This window comes from Phalaenopsis equestris, unplaced genomic scaffold, assembly GCF_001263595.1.
Source record: "Phalaenopsis equestris unplaced genomic scaffold, ASM126359v1 Scaffold000600, whole genome shotgun sequence".
Classification (NCBI taxonomy): Eukaryota; Viridiplantae; Streptophyta; class Magnoliopsida; order Asparagales; family Orchidaceae; genus Phalaenopsis; species Phalaenopsis equestris.
In genome coordinates this window covers 240447-254917 of record NW_018165040.1, presented here as the reverse complement: position 1 = coordinate 254917, position 14471 = coordinate 240447, and the positions used below count along the sequence as shown (strand labels likewise).

The window sequence follows — 14471 nt, the reverse complement described above, 5'->3', positions numbered from 1 at the left end:
CCGCAGGTTGTGCGGTTTGGCGAGAAGGAGGAACAGTCATCGAGCGAGGGCCGAAAATTTGCGACAGGGCTGCCAGCAGAGGATTTCGGTCTTGCGAGCAGCTCGGCCAGAGGGAAGAGGTGGAGATTGCGCAGAGAAGGGTTCGGGGAGTTCCCTGTTCGAGAGTTTGCGAAGCAGGAGGAGTTGAGCAGTTTGGCGAGGCACGACGACTCTAGAGAGGCAGGGGGTTTCGCGTGAGAGGCAGAGGAGGAATTCTTGATTTGTTTCGCTGGACGCAGAGGAGTGCATGTGGGAAGGAGGCGCGAGAACAGAACAGGAAGTTTTCTCCGGTGAACAGGTGTGATCACTGTCAGAAGGGATCGGAGCTTTCCGTTCGGTTGACGAAGGCAGTGGAGTTCACGGGGAGAAGGTAAGAAATTTGGTGAGAATTTCTTGGATAGCAAGGCGTTAAAAGTTCTTGGAAGGGCAGCGGGTAGAATTCATTGGAATAAATCATAGCCACGGAAGAGAAAAGCCCAAGGATCCACCTAATCCTCTACAAGAATCAAATAACTACCAAGGTTTCATATCAAATAAATAAATCAATAAAGGCTAATCGTTAGATCTACGGCTTACTAGTTAATTAATATGCATATTAAATAAAAAAAACTCACGCAGACTACCACCAAACGGAACATTAGATTACATCCTCGCTGGAAAAAGTAATCTCATCTGCTCCATTGGTGACCTAACCCCACTTTGCCGCCAATTTCCTTCTACCGACACACCTCCGGCATTCAAACAGAATCACACAGATCCAATCAGCAAAAACAATCATAGATCGAGATTAAAAGCATTCAAACTAAAAATAAGAGAGCTTTGTGGCTTTGAATCCCAAATTAAACAAAGAATCTTGAAATGCCCATTGAATCTAAGAAGATGGATCTGAAAATGTAGAGAATCGAACAACCGCGAGTGTTATTGCGAATAAATTTTAAGCAGAAATTGAAAAAAAAAAAAAAGGAACTGGAATTTAGATTACCTGTATATGAAAGATTGAGAGGAGCGGTGGGAAGCGGGGATCGGATTTGAGAAAATGAGTGCACGGTAGAGGCGGAGATGTAGGTTTGGCAGGATAAATAGCTCACGAGATTTGGGTTTGGCAGGATAAATAGCTCACGAGTTGCGCATAATGAGTTAACCAGCTAAACTCAAGTCAGGCCTGGCTTGACTTGTTGGCTCCTACGTAACGCCATTTAAAAATTATTAATATAAAATATATTTAAAATATATTAAATCTCAAGATTTTATCTATAAATTATTAAAAATAATTTTAAAAAATTATATTTTATATCAAATAAAATTTTACTTATGTGTTATTTGTTCATTGCATTTATCATTTTATTATAAAAATGATTTAAATGATTATTATTTGTCCTCTATTACAATAGACAAATCAGCTCAAACTCATAGATTTAAGCTTGAGCTTGAGGTTGAGCTTGATTAATTAATCAGGCTCACTTGGTCGATTGAGTCATGCCCCCATATTAGAGTTAACCACCAATATAAATGTTATTTTCTCATAATATTGTTTGGAAAAAAATTATTACATTTTTAACACAAAATGTTATTTGCTCTGTCACTTAATTCAAAGACGAAATCAAACTATGTTAGGGGTGGGCAACTGCCCTCCTGGAATTTCTAATATATATATATATATAATTAAATATTTTTTCTTAAGTTATGTTATTTATTATCTTAAGTAGTATGATGTAAATAGTCAGAAACTATTTTGATATTTTACTCAATTGATAAGATTCGATTAAAAAAAGTTTAATCAATACTTAAAACTTAATTCACATAAGCTCATTTTAATTAAGAAAATGAAAAAAAATATACTTAAAATATATTATTTTTTAAAAAAAACATGTTATTAAAATTGAATTAGGTTGTACTTCCCAATCGCCCATAATCATTTTCTATTGTTATTGAAATTGAAGTACTTCATTTTCTATTGAAGTAGGTTGTACTTCATTTTCTATTGAAGTTGGTTATATTTCACAATCGCCCATCTACTTTAATAAATGAAGTAGATGGGCGATTGTGAAGTACAACCAACTTCAATAGAAAATGAAGTACAACCTACTTCAATAGAAAATGAAGTACTTCAATTTCAATAACAATAGAAAATGATTATGGGCGATTGGGAAGTACAACCTAATTCAATTTTAATAACATGTTTTTTTTAAAAAATAATATATTTTAAGTATATTTTTTTTCATTTTCTTAATTAAAATGAGCTTATGTGAATTAAGTTTTAAGTATTGATTAAACTTTTTTTAATCGAATCTTATCAATTGAGTAAAATATCAAAATAGTTTCTGACTATTTACATCATACTACTTAAGATAATAAATAACATAACTTAAGAAAAAATATTTAATTATATATATATATATATTAGAAATTCCAGGAGGGCAGTTGCCCACCCCTAGCATAGCTTGATTTTGTCGTTGAATTAAGTTACAGAGCAAATAACATTTTGTGTAAAAAATGTAATAATTTTTTTTCCAAACAATGAAAATAACATTTATATTGGTGGTTAACTCTAATATGAGACATGACTCAATCGACCAAGAAATAATTCCAACCTGAGGTTGAGCCTGATTAATTAATCAAGTTCAGCCTCATGCTCAAGCTTGTCTACGAGTTTGAGCTGATTTGTTTATTATAACAGAGGACAAATAAAAATCATTTAAATCATTTTTATGATAAAATGATAAATGCAATGAGCAATTAAAATATAAATAGTAAGAATTTATTTGATATAAGATATAATTTTTTAAAATTATTTTTTAATAATTTAATGATAAAACTCAAGATTTACTATATTTTTAATATATTTTATATTAATAATTTTTAAATTGCCTTACTTAGGAGCCAACAAGTCAAGTCAGGCCTGACTTGTGCTTAGCTGGTTAACTCATCATGCGCAACTCGTGAGCCATTTATCCAGCCAAACCCAAATCAACTCATGAATCGGCTCGCAGTGAAATGTAGGTATTTATAATAATAATAATAATTACAAACATTATATATATATATATATATATAAAGCCTTCGGCCTAAATCTGGCTGCATTCCGCCTCTATCTCCTACCGTGCACCCATTTTCTCAAATCCGATCTCGGCTTCCTACCGCTCCTCTCAATCTTTCATATAGAGGTAATCTAAATTCCAGTTCCTTTTTGTTTTTTTTTCAATTTCTGCTTAAAATTTATTCGCAATAACACTCGCGGTTGTTCGATTCTCTACATTTTCAGATCCATCTTCTTAGATTCAATGGGCATTTCACGATTCTTAGTTTAATTTGGGATTCGAAGCCACAAAGTTCTCTTATTTTTTGTTTGAATGCTTTTAATCTCGATCTATGATTGTTTTTGCTGATTGGAACTGTGTGATTCTGTTTGAATGCCGGAGGTGTGTCGGTAGAGGAAATTGGCGGCAAAGTGGGGTTAGGTCACCAATGGAGCAGATGAGATTCCTTTTTCCAGCGAGGATGTAATGGAATGTTCCGTTCGGTGGTAGTCTGCGTGACTTTTTTTTTTATTTAATATGCATATTAATCAAGCTGATTAACTAGTAAGCCGTAGATCTAACGATTATCCTTTATTGATTTATTTATTTGATATGAAACCTTGGTAATTATTTGATTCTTGTAGAGGATTAGGTGGATCCTTGGGCTTTTCTCTCCACTTCATCTCTTAAAAACTTCTTTCTGATTACGTTCTTTCTGGTTACGAATGTTTAAGAAAATTCAAGATGGTTATTAGAGTGGGAACTTTAATGTAGTTGGCAAAAACGTCCGGGCATGTACATGTGGAGCACCTCAAGATTCTTTAAAATTTAAATTATTTTTTTTGACCATTTGGTAGGATTTACTCTGAAGTCTACCTGCATAAATGTTCCTACCAAACAGGCCCTAAGATTCTATAAGGATTTTGTTGCATTTCAATGATTTATTAAACTCTCGATGATTTGTTTGTATTATTATATCTATTACTTTTATTTTAAACTTTTGGATATTTGTTTTGTAAATTATTCGTTTATATACATATATTCTATGTATAGATGATCCAATTGTCTCTTTAAATCTTAGTCCAATACAGTTGAGACTAAATTGAACAAACAAATAAATTCAGGGTTAATCCATGCCAAGCCAAGGCAAGTGGACTTCATACAAGATTAAAAACAAGTGGATCCATGTTTTCAAGATGGGACACTAATTTATGCTAAATGAGCCCAAAATAACGACTTTGTAAATTGTTTAATGCTAACTTGTTTACAAGGCTGAATTTTGAAGAAATTCATAAAGCATGTTGAATTCCAATTTTCTCACCAAAATAGGGGATAAAAAATAATCTATAATTCAAATTGAATCTCCTAATAGGGAGGTCTGACTGCCGAAAAGAAGCTTAGGAGCATACTCTGATTTTCACCCTACAACATCCCCTCTATTTTTCTCTCTGTTGTTTGTCCAGGCGTAAGAAAAATAAAGTAGGATTAATATAGTTTATCATGTTTTGTTAGGAATTATTATATTTTAGTTGATATTTCTTTAATGTACTTTTAAACTAGATTTGACTTGATGTAGGTTTCTTCCTTTCTTCATTAGAGAAACGAATGTATATAAATATAACTCATATACCGACCTGAAATTCAATCAGAAAAATAGTTTCTCTTTTATCAAATCATATGAACCTTTCTTGTTATCTTTTTAGTTTTGACATAACTTGGATACCCAATGCCTTACTACAGGATGTAAATGAGTCTAAATGAGCTTGAGCCACTTTCGGCTTGAGCTTGAAATGATAAATTTATTTAGTTCAAGCTTAATTCTAAATCATGAGCTAGTTCATTTAGTATAAAGGAGAAAATGATTCTGATTCTAGTAGTAGTTGTATTCATTTGATATTAAAAAGTGAGATATACTTTTTAAATTTTTTTTAATAATTTATATTTAAACTCTTAAATTGTAATATATTTTGAATGCATTTATATTACCATTTTTTAAGCATATTATCTGATGAGCTAATGATTTTTGTTGGGATTAGCTCAAGTTTGGCTCATTAGTCCATTGAGTTAAATTTATGTGCCATTTTCTTAGCGGACTAGAGTATTATTTGGCTTTCAAATTGGCGCGGTTAGACCTGTACCTCCCTCTTAATCTAACAAAATTATTTAAACTCTTAAATTATAATATATTCTGAATGTATTTTATATTACTATTTTTTAAGCATATTATCTCATGAGCTAATGATTTTTGTTGGGATTAGCTCAAGCTTGGCTCATTAGCTCATTGAGTTAAATTTATGTGCCATTTTCTTAGCGGACTAGAGTATCATTTGGCTCAATTTTCAAATTGGCTCGGTTAGACCACCTCCCTCTTATATCTAACAAAATTATGATCCAGAGCATGTGCCAAAAATCTTTAAGTTTTAAACATGAATCTCGGGCTAAGAGGTTCAATATCGTATGTGCAAACCCCAAAATCCTACTCTCTCTCTCTCTCTCTGCAAGTAAGATAGGAGGATTATAGTTTACGTGGAAACTCTAATTAGATTATAGATATCTATCAAATGCAATATAACTTTCTTCATATCGATCATTTCCTCAACTTACATGAATTCTTGCATGTTTCTTGATTGATACTTTAAAGCAACTCTAAATCATGCATGCATGAAAAATATTATATGTAAGAAAAAGCCCACGAACCTGGGTTCCACACAGCCTTTTTATACAGAAAAATTTCTATCGGTTCAAAAATATTCTACATCATTGTTCCTCGAGTTGATATTATAATAAAGCATATTGTGGTGTTGAGTTTATTCCAAAACAAGTTGGTATCAAAGCATTTCTTGCATTTGCAAATTGTTATTTTGAAAATCTAGATCAAATAAGAACGCATCAGAGATTTATAAGAATGAAGAAGCAGTTTGCTTTATTTATTAAGTTTATTTGTTATATGCTGCGTTTCTAATAGAATAATTCTTCTAGATGTTGAAACTCGCAGGTTTTGATTGAGCTAAAAGCCATCTATAACATTTTCTGGATTAAATATATCCTTAGAGCTGACTGGAGGGTCAACCATAAATTATATTTGCTTCCTGAATAATGGTCCTGAATAATGGCGATTACTGATTAGTAAGGACAAATGAGTTTAAAAGGGGGAAATAATGATTCAGGAGGCTCTCCAAACCTTAATTTCGCCTAATGTGAATAAATTTAGCATGTAAATAAATCCAATTCTTGCTATGTTAATCAAGGCCAATTTATTTCACATATGCTACAAACAGGCAACAAGGGTTCAATATAAAGGTGTGACTAATTCATGCTAAATGGGTTTTAAGCGAGGAGTTTATATATGGTTTCATGCCTTCTCATGAAGGAGGCTAAATTTTGATACAATAATTACAACAACAAGGCTTTGTCCCACTAAGTGGGGTCGGCTACTTGAATCATTTTTCTCCATTGCGCCCTATTGATTGTCATATTTTCCATTTAATTCTAATAAATTAAGATTATTTTTATGCAACATGCCCAAGTCTTGTTAGATCTACCTCTACCTTTCTTAGCATAAGTCAAATTCAAAATATCTACTTTCCTAACTGTGTCATCGGATGTTCGACCTTTATGAGACCAAACTATTTAAGGCAACTCTCTCTAATCTTATCTGCCATTGGAGCTACTCCAATCTTTTCAGGGATATATTCTTTTCACGTTTTGTCTCTTAGTGTAAAACCACTCATCCACCTAAGCATTCTCATCACTACAACACAACTTTAAATTTTATGCTTCTCTTTTACAGGCCAACATTTTGTACATTTTGTGCCATAAAGTAGTGCTGGCCTCACCACCATCCTATTAATTATTTCTTTTAAATCTAAGTGGTACTTTACTATCACATAATAAGCCCAATGCATTCCTCAACTTAAACCATCCCGTTTGAATCCTACTAATAACATTCTTATTTATATCACATCACTATGAAAAATAGACTCGAGATATCTAAAACATTCACTCATTTTAATAATTTAATCACTCATTGTTACCGTTATGCCACTAGATCAACCAATACCGAAAATTATATTCCATCTCTTTGTTGTGTATATGGATCCAAAGCACACCAATATCCCGACGCCTAAGCGCCCATCTTTGGGCGCTGACAAAGAAGGGGGCGCGTTTGCGCCCCCTTTGAGCGCTCAAGCGCCCATATTTTTGGGTGGACAAAGGAGCCGACACTTAAGCACCGACCTTGGGTGCTCAAGCCCCCAGTTTGCTGGGGGTGATCCTAAGAGCTTGGCGCTTAGGCGCCAAATCTGGGTGTGATTCTAAGAGCTTGGCGCTTAGGCACCAAATCTGGGTTTCTAAACGTTTGTTGCAATTACTCTACTTTTTGGGTTTTTAAACCAATTTTGGGTAGCGTATGTGCAGGCTTGGAGCGAAACTCTTTTTGTTTGTTCATCAACAAAATCCTGGTGAAGGTGAGAAGGATCCTGGTCTTTTTCGGCATGCGTTTCCGCGTCAGATCAATAGGGAGAGTGTGGAGTGGTAGCACTGTAAGTGTCTTCGTGTGAGTATGGAGAATAAATTTGTGTGAATCATTTGTAAAACTCTAAAATTCATACTGAAATTTGTCGTGACGTGGCTCCGTAGTTTTTTCTGTTATCGGGTTTTTCCACGTAAAATTCCTATGTTCTTTTTTGGTTATTTTTTTATTGTGCTTTCGGTTTAGATTTATTGTTCCGGTTTTCTCAAATCATGTGATCCTATTCCGCTGTGACATTGAGAATTATTTGGAGGATTCCGAACAAGAATTAATATGAGAGAGGGGTTCGATTCGAGTTGGAGCAACGATCAAAGAAGCAAAGTTCAAGGTGTAGAAGTTCAATGGGACGAATTTCGCTTTCTGGAAGATCTAAGTGGAGGATTTGTTGTATCAGAAAAAGTTTTACTTGCCACTACAATGAATCATGGAGAAACTTGAGTCTATAACTATGGAGGAATGAGAAGTGTTCGATCGAAAGACACTGGGCTTGATCAGGTTAACACTTTTCTCATTTGTCGCATTCAACATTACAAATGAGAAAACTGCGGTGGATCTCATGGTGGCTTTAACTGGGACATACGAAATACCTTCTTCTTCCAATAAGATTTTTCTGCTTCTAATAAGATTTTTGTTAACGAAGAAATTATTCAACATAAAGATGGTGGAAGACAGTTCAGTGACAGAGCATCTTAATAACTTCAACACTGTGACAAGCCAGTTATGTTCTGTGTGGATCAAATTTGTTGACAAGATCAGAACACTGGTGATTCAATGTCTTTGCCAAAAAGTTGGGATTGCTTGGTAACGACTGTGAGTAATTTTTCAGGGATTTCGAAATTGAACATCGATGATATTATGGATGTGGTGCTGAATGAAGAAGTTCGCAGAAAATTAACAAATGATGAATCTTCAGATTTTGTGTTTAATGTTGATAACAGAGGAAGAAATATGGACAGTAATACAGGCAGAGGCAGATCCAATTCTAAGAAAGGAAAGCCCAAGTCAAGAAGATGAGAATGCTAGAACTGCGGTTAGTAGGGCTGTCAAAACGGCTCGTTGTTCGCGAACAGCTCGTGTTCGGCTCGCTAAGAAGCTTGTGTTCGTCCCTTTGGTTAATTACATCTTCGGGGATACCCAAGAATACTCTCGATAAAATAAACTTGCTTACATTATCATGACCAGTAAATAGGTCACCGAAAGGGTATTATTTCACAGAAACATCCTAATTCTTTCAAAGCTCTAGCAAAGACACAAGGAAGAGAGTGAGTCACTCACATCCCAAATGGGTAGCGACTGATCAATATATAAGGCCTTCATAACAAATTCAACTCATAGGATCCACACTATATTATCATAGCCTAACAAGAACATAAGAGTAGAGGGTGAATCATTGTATCTCAAATGAGCGGCAAACGACTCTTTGTTCGTGAATGACTCGTGTTCGGTTCGCTAAGCAAACAAGTCGAACACGAACACACCTTTTGAGCTCGAAATATAAACGAGCCGAACACGGGCTGAGTATGGGCTCGCTGGTGTTCGACTTGTTTACACCCCTAGCGGTTAGAAAGGGCATTTCAAAAAAGACTGCAAAGTTCCAAGTTTTTCTACTAATGTCTCTACAAGTGAAATCCAAAATGAATCCCTAGTGTTATCCTTAGTTAGCACTGAGTCCTGTATAGTGGATTCATGTGCATCTTTTCAAGCTTGCCCTAATAAAAAGACACTCAAAAACTACGCTTAGAGTGATCTAGAGAAGGTTTATTTCAGAGATAATAAGGCCTGCAGTATAATTAAAAAGGGTGATGTTGATATCAAGTTGTCAAATAGAACAGTTTGGAAGCTTACTAATGCCATACATGTTCCAAGTTTGAAGAGAAATCTTATTTCTGTGAGCATGCTGGCAAAGTCAGGACTCATGACAACTTTCACAGGTGATTCATGGAAGGTGACAATGGGGCATTAGTGATAGCTCGGGGCAACATTGAAGACACCATTTATTTGATCAATGAAGTGGTTGATTTCATTGATGTTGTTGGAACCAGGGGGGATGCAAGTTTGTGGCACGGTAGACTTGGTCATATGAGTGAGAAATGTATGAAGTCCCTACTTTATAAAAATAAGTTTTAGGGTTTAAAATCAGTTGATCTGAATTTCTGTGAATATTGCATATATGACAAGCAAAAGAAAATTTCTTTCTCGAAGAGCGGTTTAGTGATGAAGTCAAAGAAACTGGAGTTAGTGCATATTAATGTACGAGGTCCTGCTCTAGTTCAGTCAATTGGATGGTCTCACTATTTTGTTACATTCATTGATGATCACATGGGAAAGTCATGAGTATTTCTTAAGGCATAATTATGATGTATTTGAAGTCTTTAAGAAATGGAAGATTATGATAGAAAATGAGAGAGACGTGAAAGATTAAGCAAAAATGAAATGAAAATAATTAAGAACTTTTTAGTGACATTTATGTTCTATTACGTGAAGCTTGCCCTTGCTTTGAACTTAGGAATATTAAGATTACTTGCATGCTTACCAATTTTATAGCTCTGCTAACTCTATTGGAATTCTACAGTTGTTACAAGAACTGCAATGTTTCACTATTCAAGCAGTCGAAACCACAGGTCCAAAGGCTCCAACGTGAAGAAGATACTTCAAGTGACCGTGCTTCTTGCTGTTGCTTGTTGGCTGCTATACCAAGTTAAGCATTCTCGCGAGAAAAAGATTGAATTTGCTGGAAATGATGAACGAAAGCTCAGCGATGGAGGCGAAGAAGTCTCTCTGGGCCGTAAGGGTGATGCTGGTTCTGAAAATGTCATCATCATAGACACCAGTTCTCAGGGTTCTGACGAAAGCACTGAAATCAAGCAAGATGAAGCTAAGCAGGATTCTTCTGATTCAAATACTGAAGAAAAGTCTAAGAAGATTTCTCACAATCCTGAACTCGATGATTCTAAAGAAAGTAATTCGATTAATGGGGAGAAAGAAAGTTCACTAGAGGAACATTCTGATTCTCATAATGGAGCGGAAACTCTTCATTTGCCAAATGAGAGGGAGAGAGAAAACTCTTCTGACCAAAACGAGAATAGTAATGAAGGTGAAGAGACCCCTTCAGTCTCTACTGGAAAGGAGAATGAACAAGAAAATGGTGAAGCAAGACATCAAGAGGCGGTGTCAGTGGATGATAAAGATATAAAGTCTCTTTCTGAAACTACTGATGATAATAAGACTGTTCTTGTCGATGGCGGAGCAGGTTCTGATGACGCTCATGTTAGTTCAACACAAGATGATGCAAAATCAACTAATGATCAGGTTACTGATGCGTTTAACAGTGATACTTCTCTTCATAATGATAATGAGGCTTCTAAAGAGGGAGAGGTTGAACCTCAACTTGGAAATGCTTCTGAAGTTGAGAATTCTGATAAAAACTCTTCAGGAGAAATGAAGATCGATGGCGATTCTGATAAAGAGATTGAAATTTTATCGAATTTCAGTGACACTTCAAATGATGTCTCTTTTGGTTCCCAATCAGATAAAATTTCTGACCCCGAGGGACTGATTCCAAAAGAAATTTCATCAGAAGCTAATAATAACGCGGTTGCAGAACTGCAAGAAAACAATGAGGATGCTAAGGTGGAGACTGATTCTGAAAATAATTCCCATGAATCTATTGAAGAAAAAGGGAAATCTTCTGAAGCTATTGAGCAAAGAGGTTCTGAAGATCAAAACAAAGAGATTACACACGCTGATGCTGGCGAGGCCAGTGAAAATAAAAAGGGAAACTCTGATGATTTGACTGGTTCTGATCCGGTTATTGAAATAGCAGCAACTGGGAATGAAGTTCATACAGTTAAGGAAGAAGGGAATGATGCTGCATCAGATGATAAAGCCATGAAATCATCTGAAGTCAATGAGATCATAAATTCAGACGATTCTACCAACGAGGTTCCGGCAGTGGAGGCTGTTCAAGTTGAGGGAGGCAATAACTTTGAAGCTGAGAGCACCATTAATAACAACACTGAGAACTCAAACGCAGAGGGAGAGGCTTCGGAAGAGAAGACAGTTCAGTAGGATGCTGGAAAATTGCAGCGAGTGGAATTTGAAGCTCTGAAGCTGTGTAATCTCTTCTGTTTCCCTGTTCTTCAGTGTTGAAAGCACTTTGGTCAGCCTATTACCAGGTTTACTGTTTCAGAAATTATCATTAGAATTTAGCCATAGTTTTCTCTGTGTACTGCTTATATGATGAATTTTTCTCCCTTCTGTTGCCTTGAGAGATGTATATTTGGTGTTGGTGAGCCCCAAAAGTCGCAAATTTGCTGCTGGATGGGAAGGATAATACAACCCTGAGATTATTTTGTTTAATTTCTGATTCCGCTTTATCACAGCTTAGTCTTATCTTTTAACATATTTCTTTAAATTCAGTATCCAAGGGAATTAAACGACTCAAAATTATTAAAGGCCTTCACAACTAGGGCTGTTAATTTGGCTCGTTGTTCGGGAACAGGTCGTGTTTGGCTCGTTAGGCTTAATGAACGAGCCGAACACGAACAAATTTTTAAGCTCGAAGAAAAAAAAATTATATAACTTTTTATATAACAATATATTACATATATTATTTATATAATAATATATTATATATATATTTATGTCTAAGTTTAAATCATAACACCTCATGTGGCAATGTGATTAGTGTCTTCTTTTGTATATATTTGATCCAGGTTCGAATCCCGCACTTTGCATCTATTTTTCTCAATTTTAGTTTAACGAGCCAATTTCGAGCCGAACACGAACACGAATATTTAAATCAAGCCGAACACAAACACATTATTCATGAGCCAATTTCGAACACAAGCTATTTCAAACGACCCGAACACGAGCCAAGCCTGAGCTCGCTCAAGCTCGGCTCGTTTACAGTCCTATTCACAACATGCTCGATTTGCAGCAGGTTTATAATTATTAATCCTATTCACAACATGCTCTATTTGCAGCAGGTTTATAATTATTAATAAGGATCATTTACTTACATACCAAACAATTTTCATATATTTACATGTTTTCATGCATAACATTTAAGGGAAATCTGTAATATTGTATTAAAAATATCACATTTTCTATTTTTCTTACAGTGAAATATTACTTTTAATGCAAAAATTTATAACACCGAAATGTTACAAATATAATTATCAATATTTTGCTAGATATATAAATACTTAAGAATTGTGTGATATGCTGTGTAAATTTTCCTTTCAAGTACTGTATAATTTATATTATCTATAAAAAAAGTTTCACTTTTGTACTGTTATTAAAGATGCTGCTCTTTACGCTTCACCCAAAACAAAATGAGTAATAAATGCATTAATAAATTAATGAATTTAGAACTTAGATGTTCTAATTGGCTTCGGAATGGCGTAGACCCCTCAGGTTGGGTGTTTGAATTTCCTTTGGCATAGTTGGCCTTAAGAAGTTGGCAAACAAACTGTTAGGCACATTAGGGGTGGTTGAAGTCTCGTATAATAACCTCTGGCCAATCCTTAAAAAAATAAAAAAAAAATTAGAAGGCTTTAATTGGTTTCTGACTTTGTAATTGATACTTCTGCTAAATTAATTCTTTTTATTGATTCATTTTGTGAGAAAATGAATTTACTTTGAGAAAGAAGAAGAGGATTGTTAGAAGAACTTTAATTTAATCCACAATTTTATATTAAATGTTTTATTTATGCTTTATTCTCATCATTTATAGAAAATTAATGGGGGTGTCGTTACTCGTTAGCAGCCTTTGCTTGAAGTTAGTTGCTAGCATTTATTAATGACAAGCTGATTCATTAATATTCCATATCCCCTTAATTCCACCGTTTTTTTAGCAGCATTTACATATATACCATACAATTCTCATGAATTTATATATTTAACACATAAACTTTGATATTTATATATCTAACATTGAAATCACTCGAATCATACTAAAAATATTGCCATCACTCAATTTCAAAGAAAGACACTTTAAAGGGATATTAATGTAAATATAGAAAAAGCTAGGTAAATTTCTGAATAATATTAAAAGCATCTGATTAGCAACAATAATTAACTATTTGTAATAAACAACTTATTTTTTTTATACCATTTAAAAATGAATTAATAAAAAATAATAAATTTAATGCTCTATAAAATAAACTATCCTAAACAGCTTGGATCCAAGAAAAAATAATATTAAAAAAAAGAATTTCACATGTTTTTGAACATAAAGTATACCAATAGTTCTTCAAAAATTAATATTAAAAATACAAATTATAAATTATCTACATGATTAGGGTTGTTAAAATGACTCGTTGTTCGTGAACAGCTCGTGTTCGGCTCGTTGAAAAGCTTAACGAGCCGAACACGAACAAAACAAAACGGGGCCGAATACGAACTAATATTTGTTCGTTCGTGTTCGAGACATTTTAGTTTGAAATACTACTAATCAATTATATATATATATATATTTGATGAGTATTACTTTTAAAAAATTTAATTGACTACAAGGCTACAATGATTTATAATCTATTAAAAGTATTAATTAAGAAAATAGAATAAAAATTATTAAATTAGATTCAAATGATGTTTTAAATTTTGTCCAAATCCTTAACATCTTATGACTACATGATATGGGTTGTCAAAACGACGATTTGTTCGTGAAGGGCTCGTGTTTGACTCACTAAACAAACGAGCTGAACACGAACACACTTTTTAAGCTCGAAATATATATGTTAAAATGAGGCGTTTATCAATTGAAAATCCCCCCTTTTCTCCATTTAATGAGAATAACATATGATTAATCAATTCAAATAAAAAAAAAAATCATTTTAAAAAATATCTACTACTAAAAAATCATATTTACATCTTCAGTC

At 34.1% G+C, this 14471-nt stretch overlaps 1 protein-coding gene across 4 annotated transcripts in view; it reads left to right on the top strand.

The window, feature by feature from the left end:
* The window catches only part of LOC110029633 (dentin sialophosphoprotein-like), a 29854-nt gene extending 17888 nt beyond the window's left edge, over positions 1-11966 (top strand). For 3 of the 4 annotated variants that reach the window (XM_020732011.1, XM_020732008.1, XM_020732009.1), the window contains one exon: positions 10160-11966. In XM_020732011.1, the coding sequence (XP_020587670.1) occupies positions 10177-11655 (1479 nt within the window). In that variant the 5' untranslated portion in view covers positions 10160-10176 and the 3' untranslated portion in view covers positions 11656-11966. Of the gene's footprint in view, positions 1-3103; positions 3204-10159 lie in introns of those variants that run through there. The other variant, XM_020732007.1, reaches the window with a different exon arrangement.
* Positions 11967-14471: the final 2505 nt, after the last annotated feature.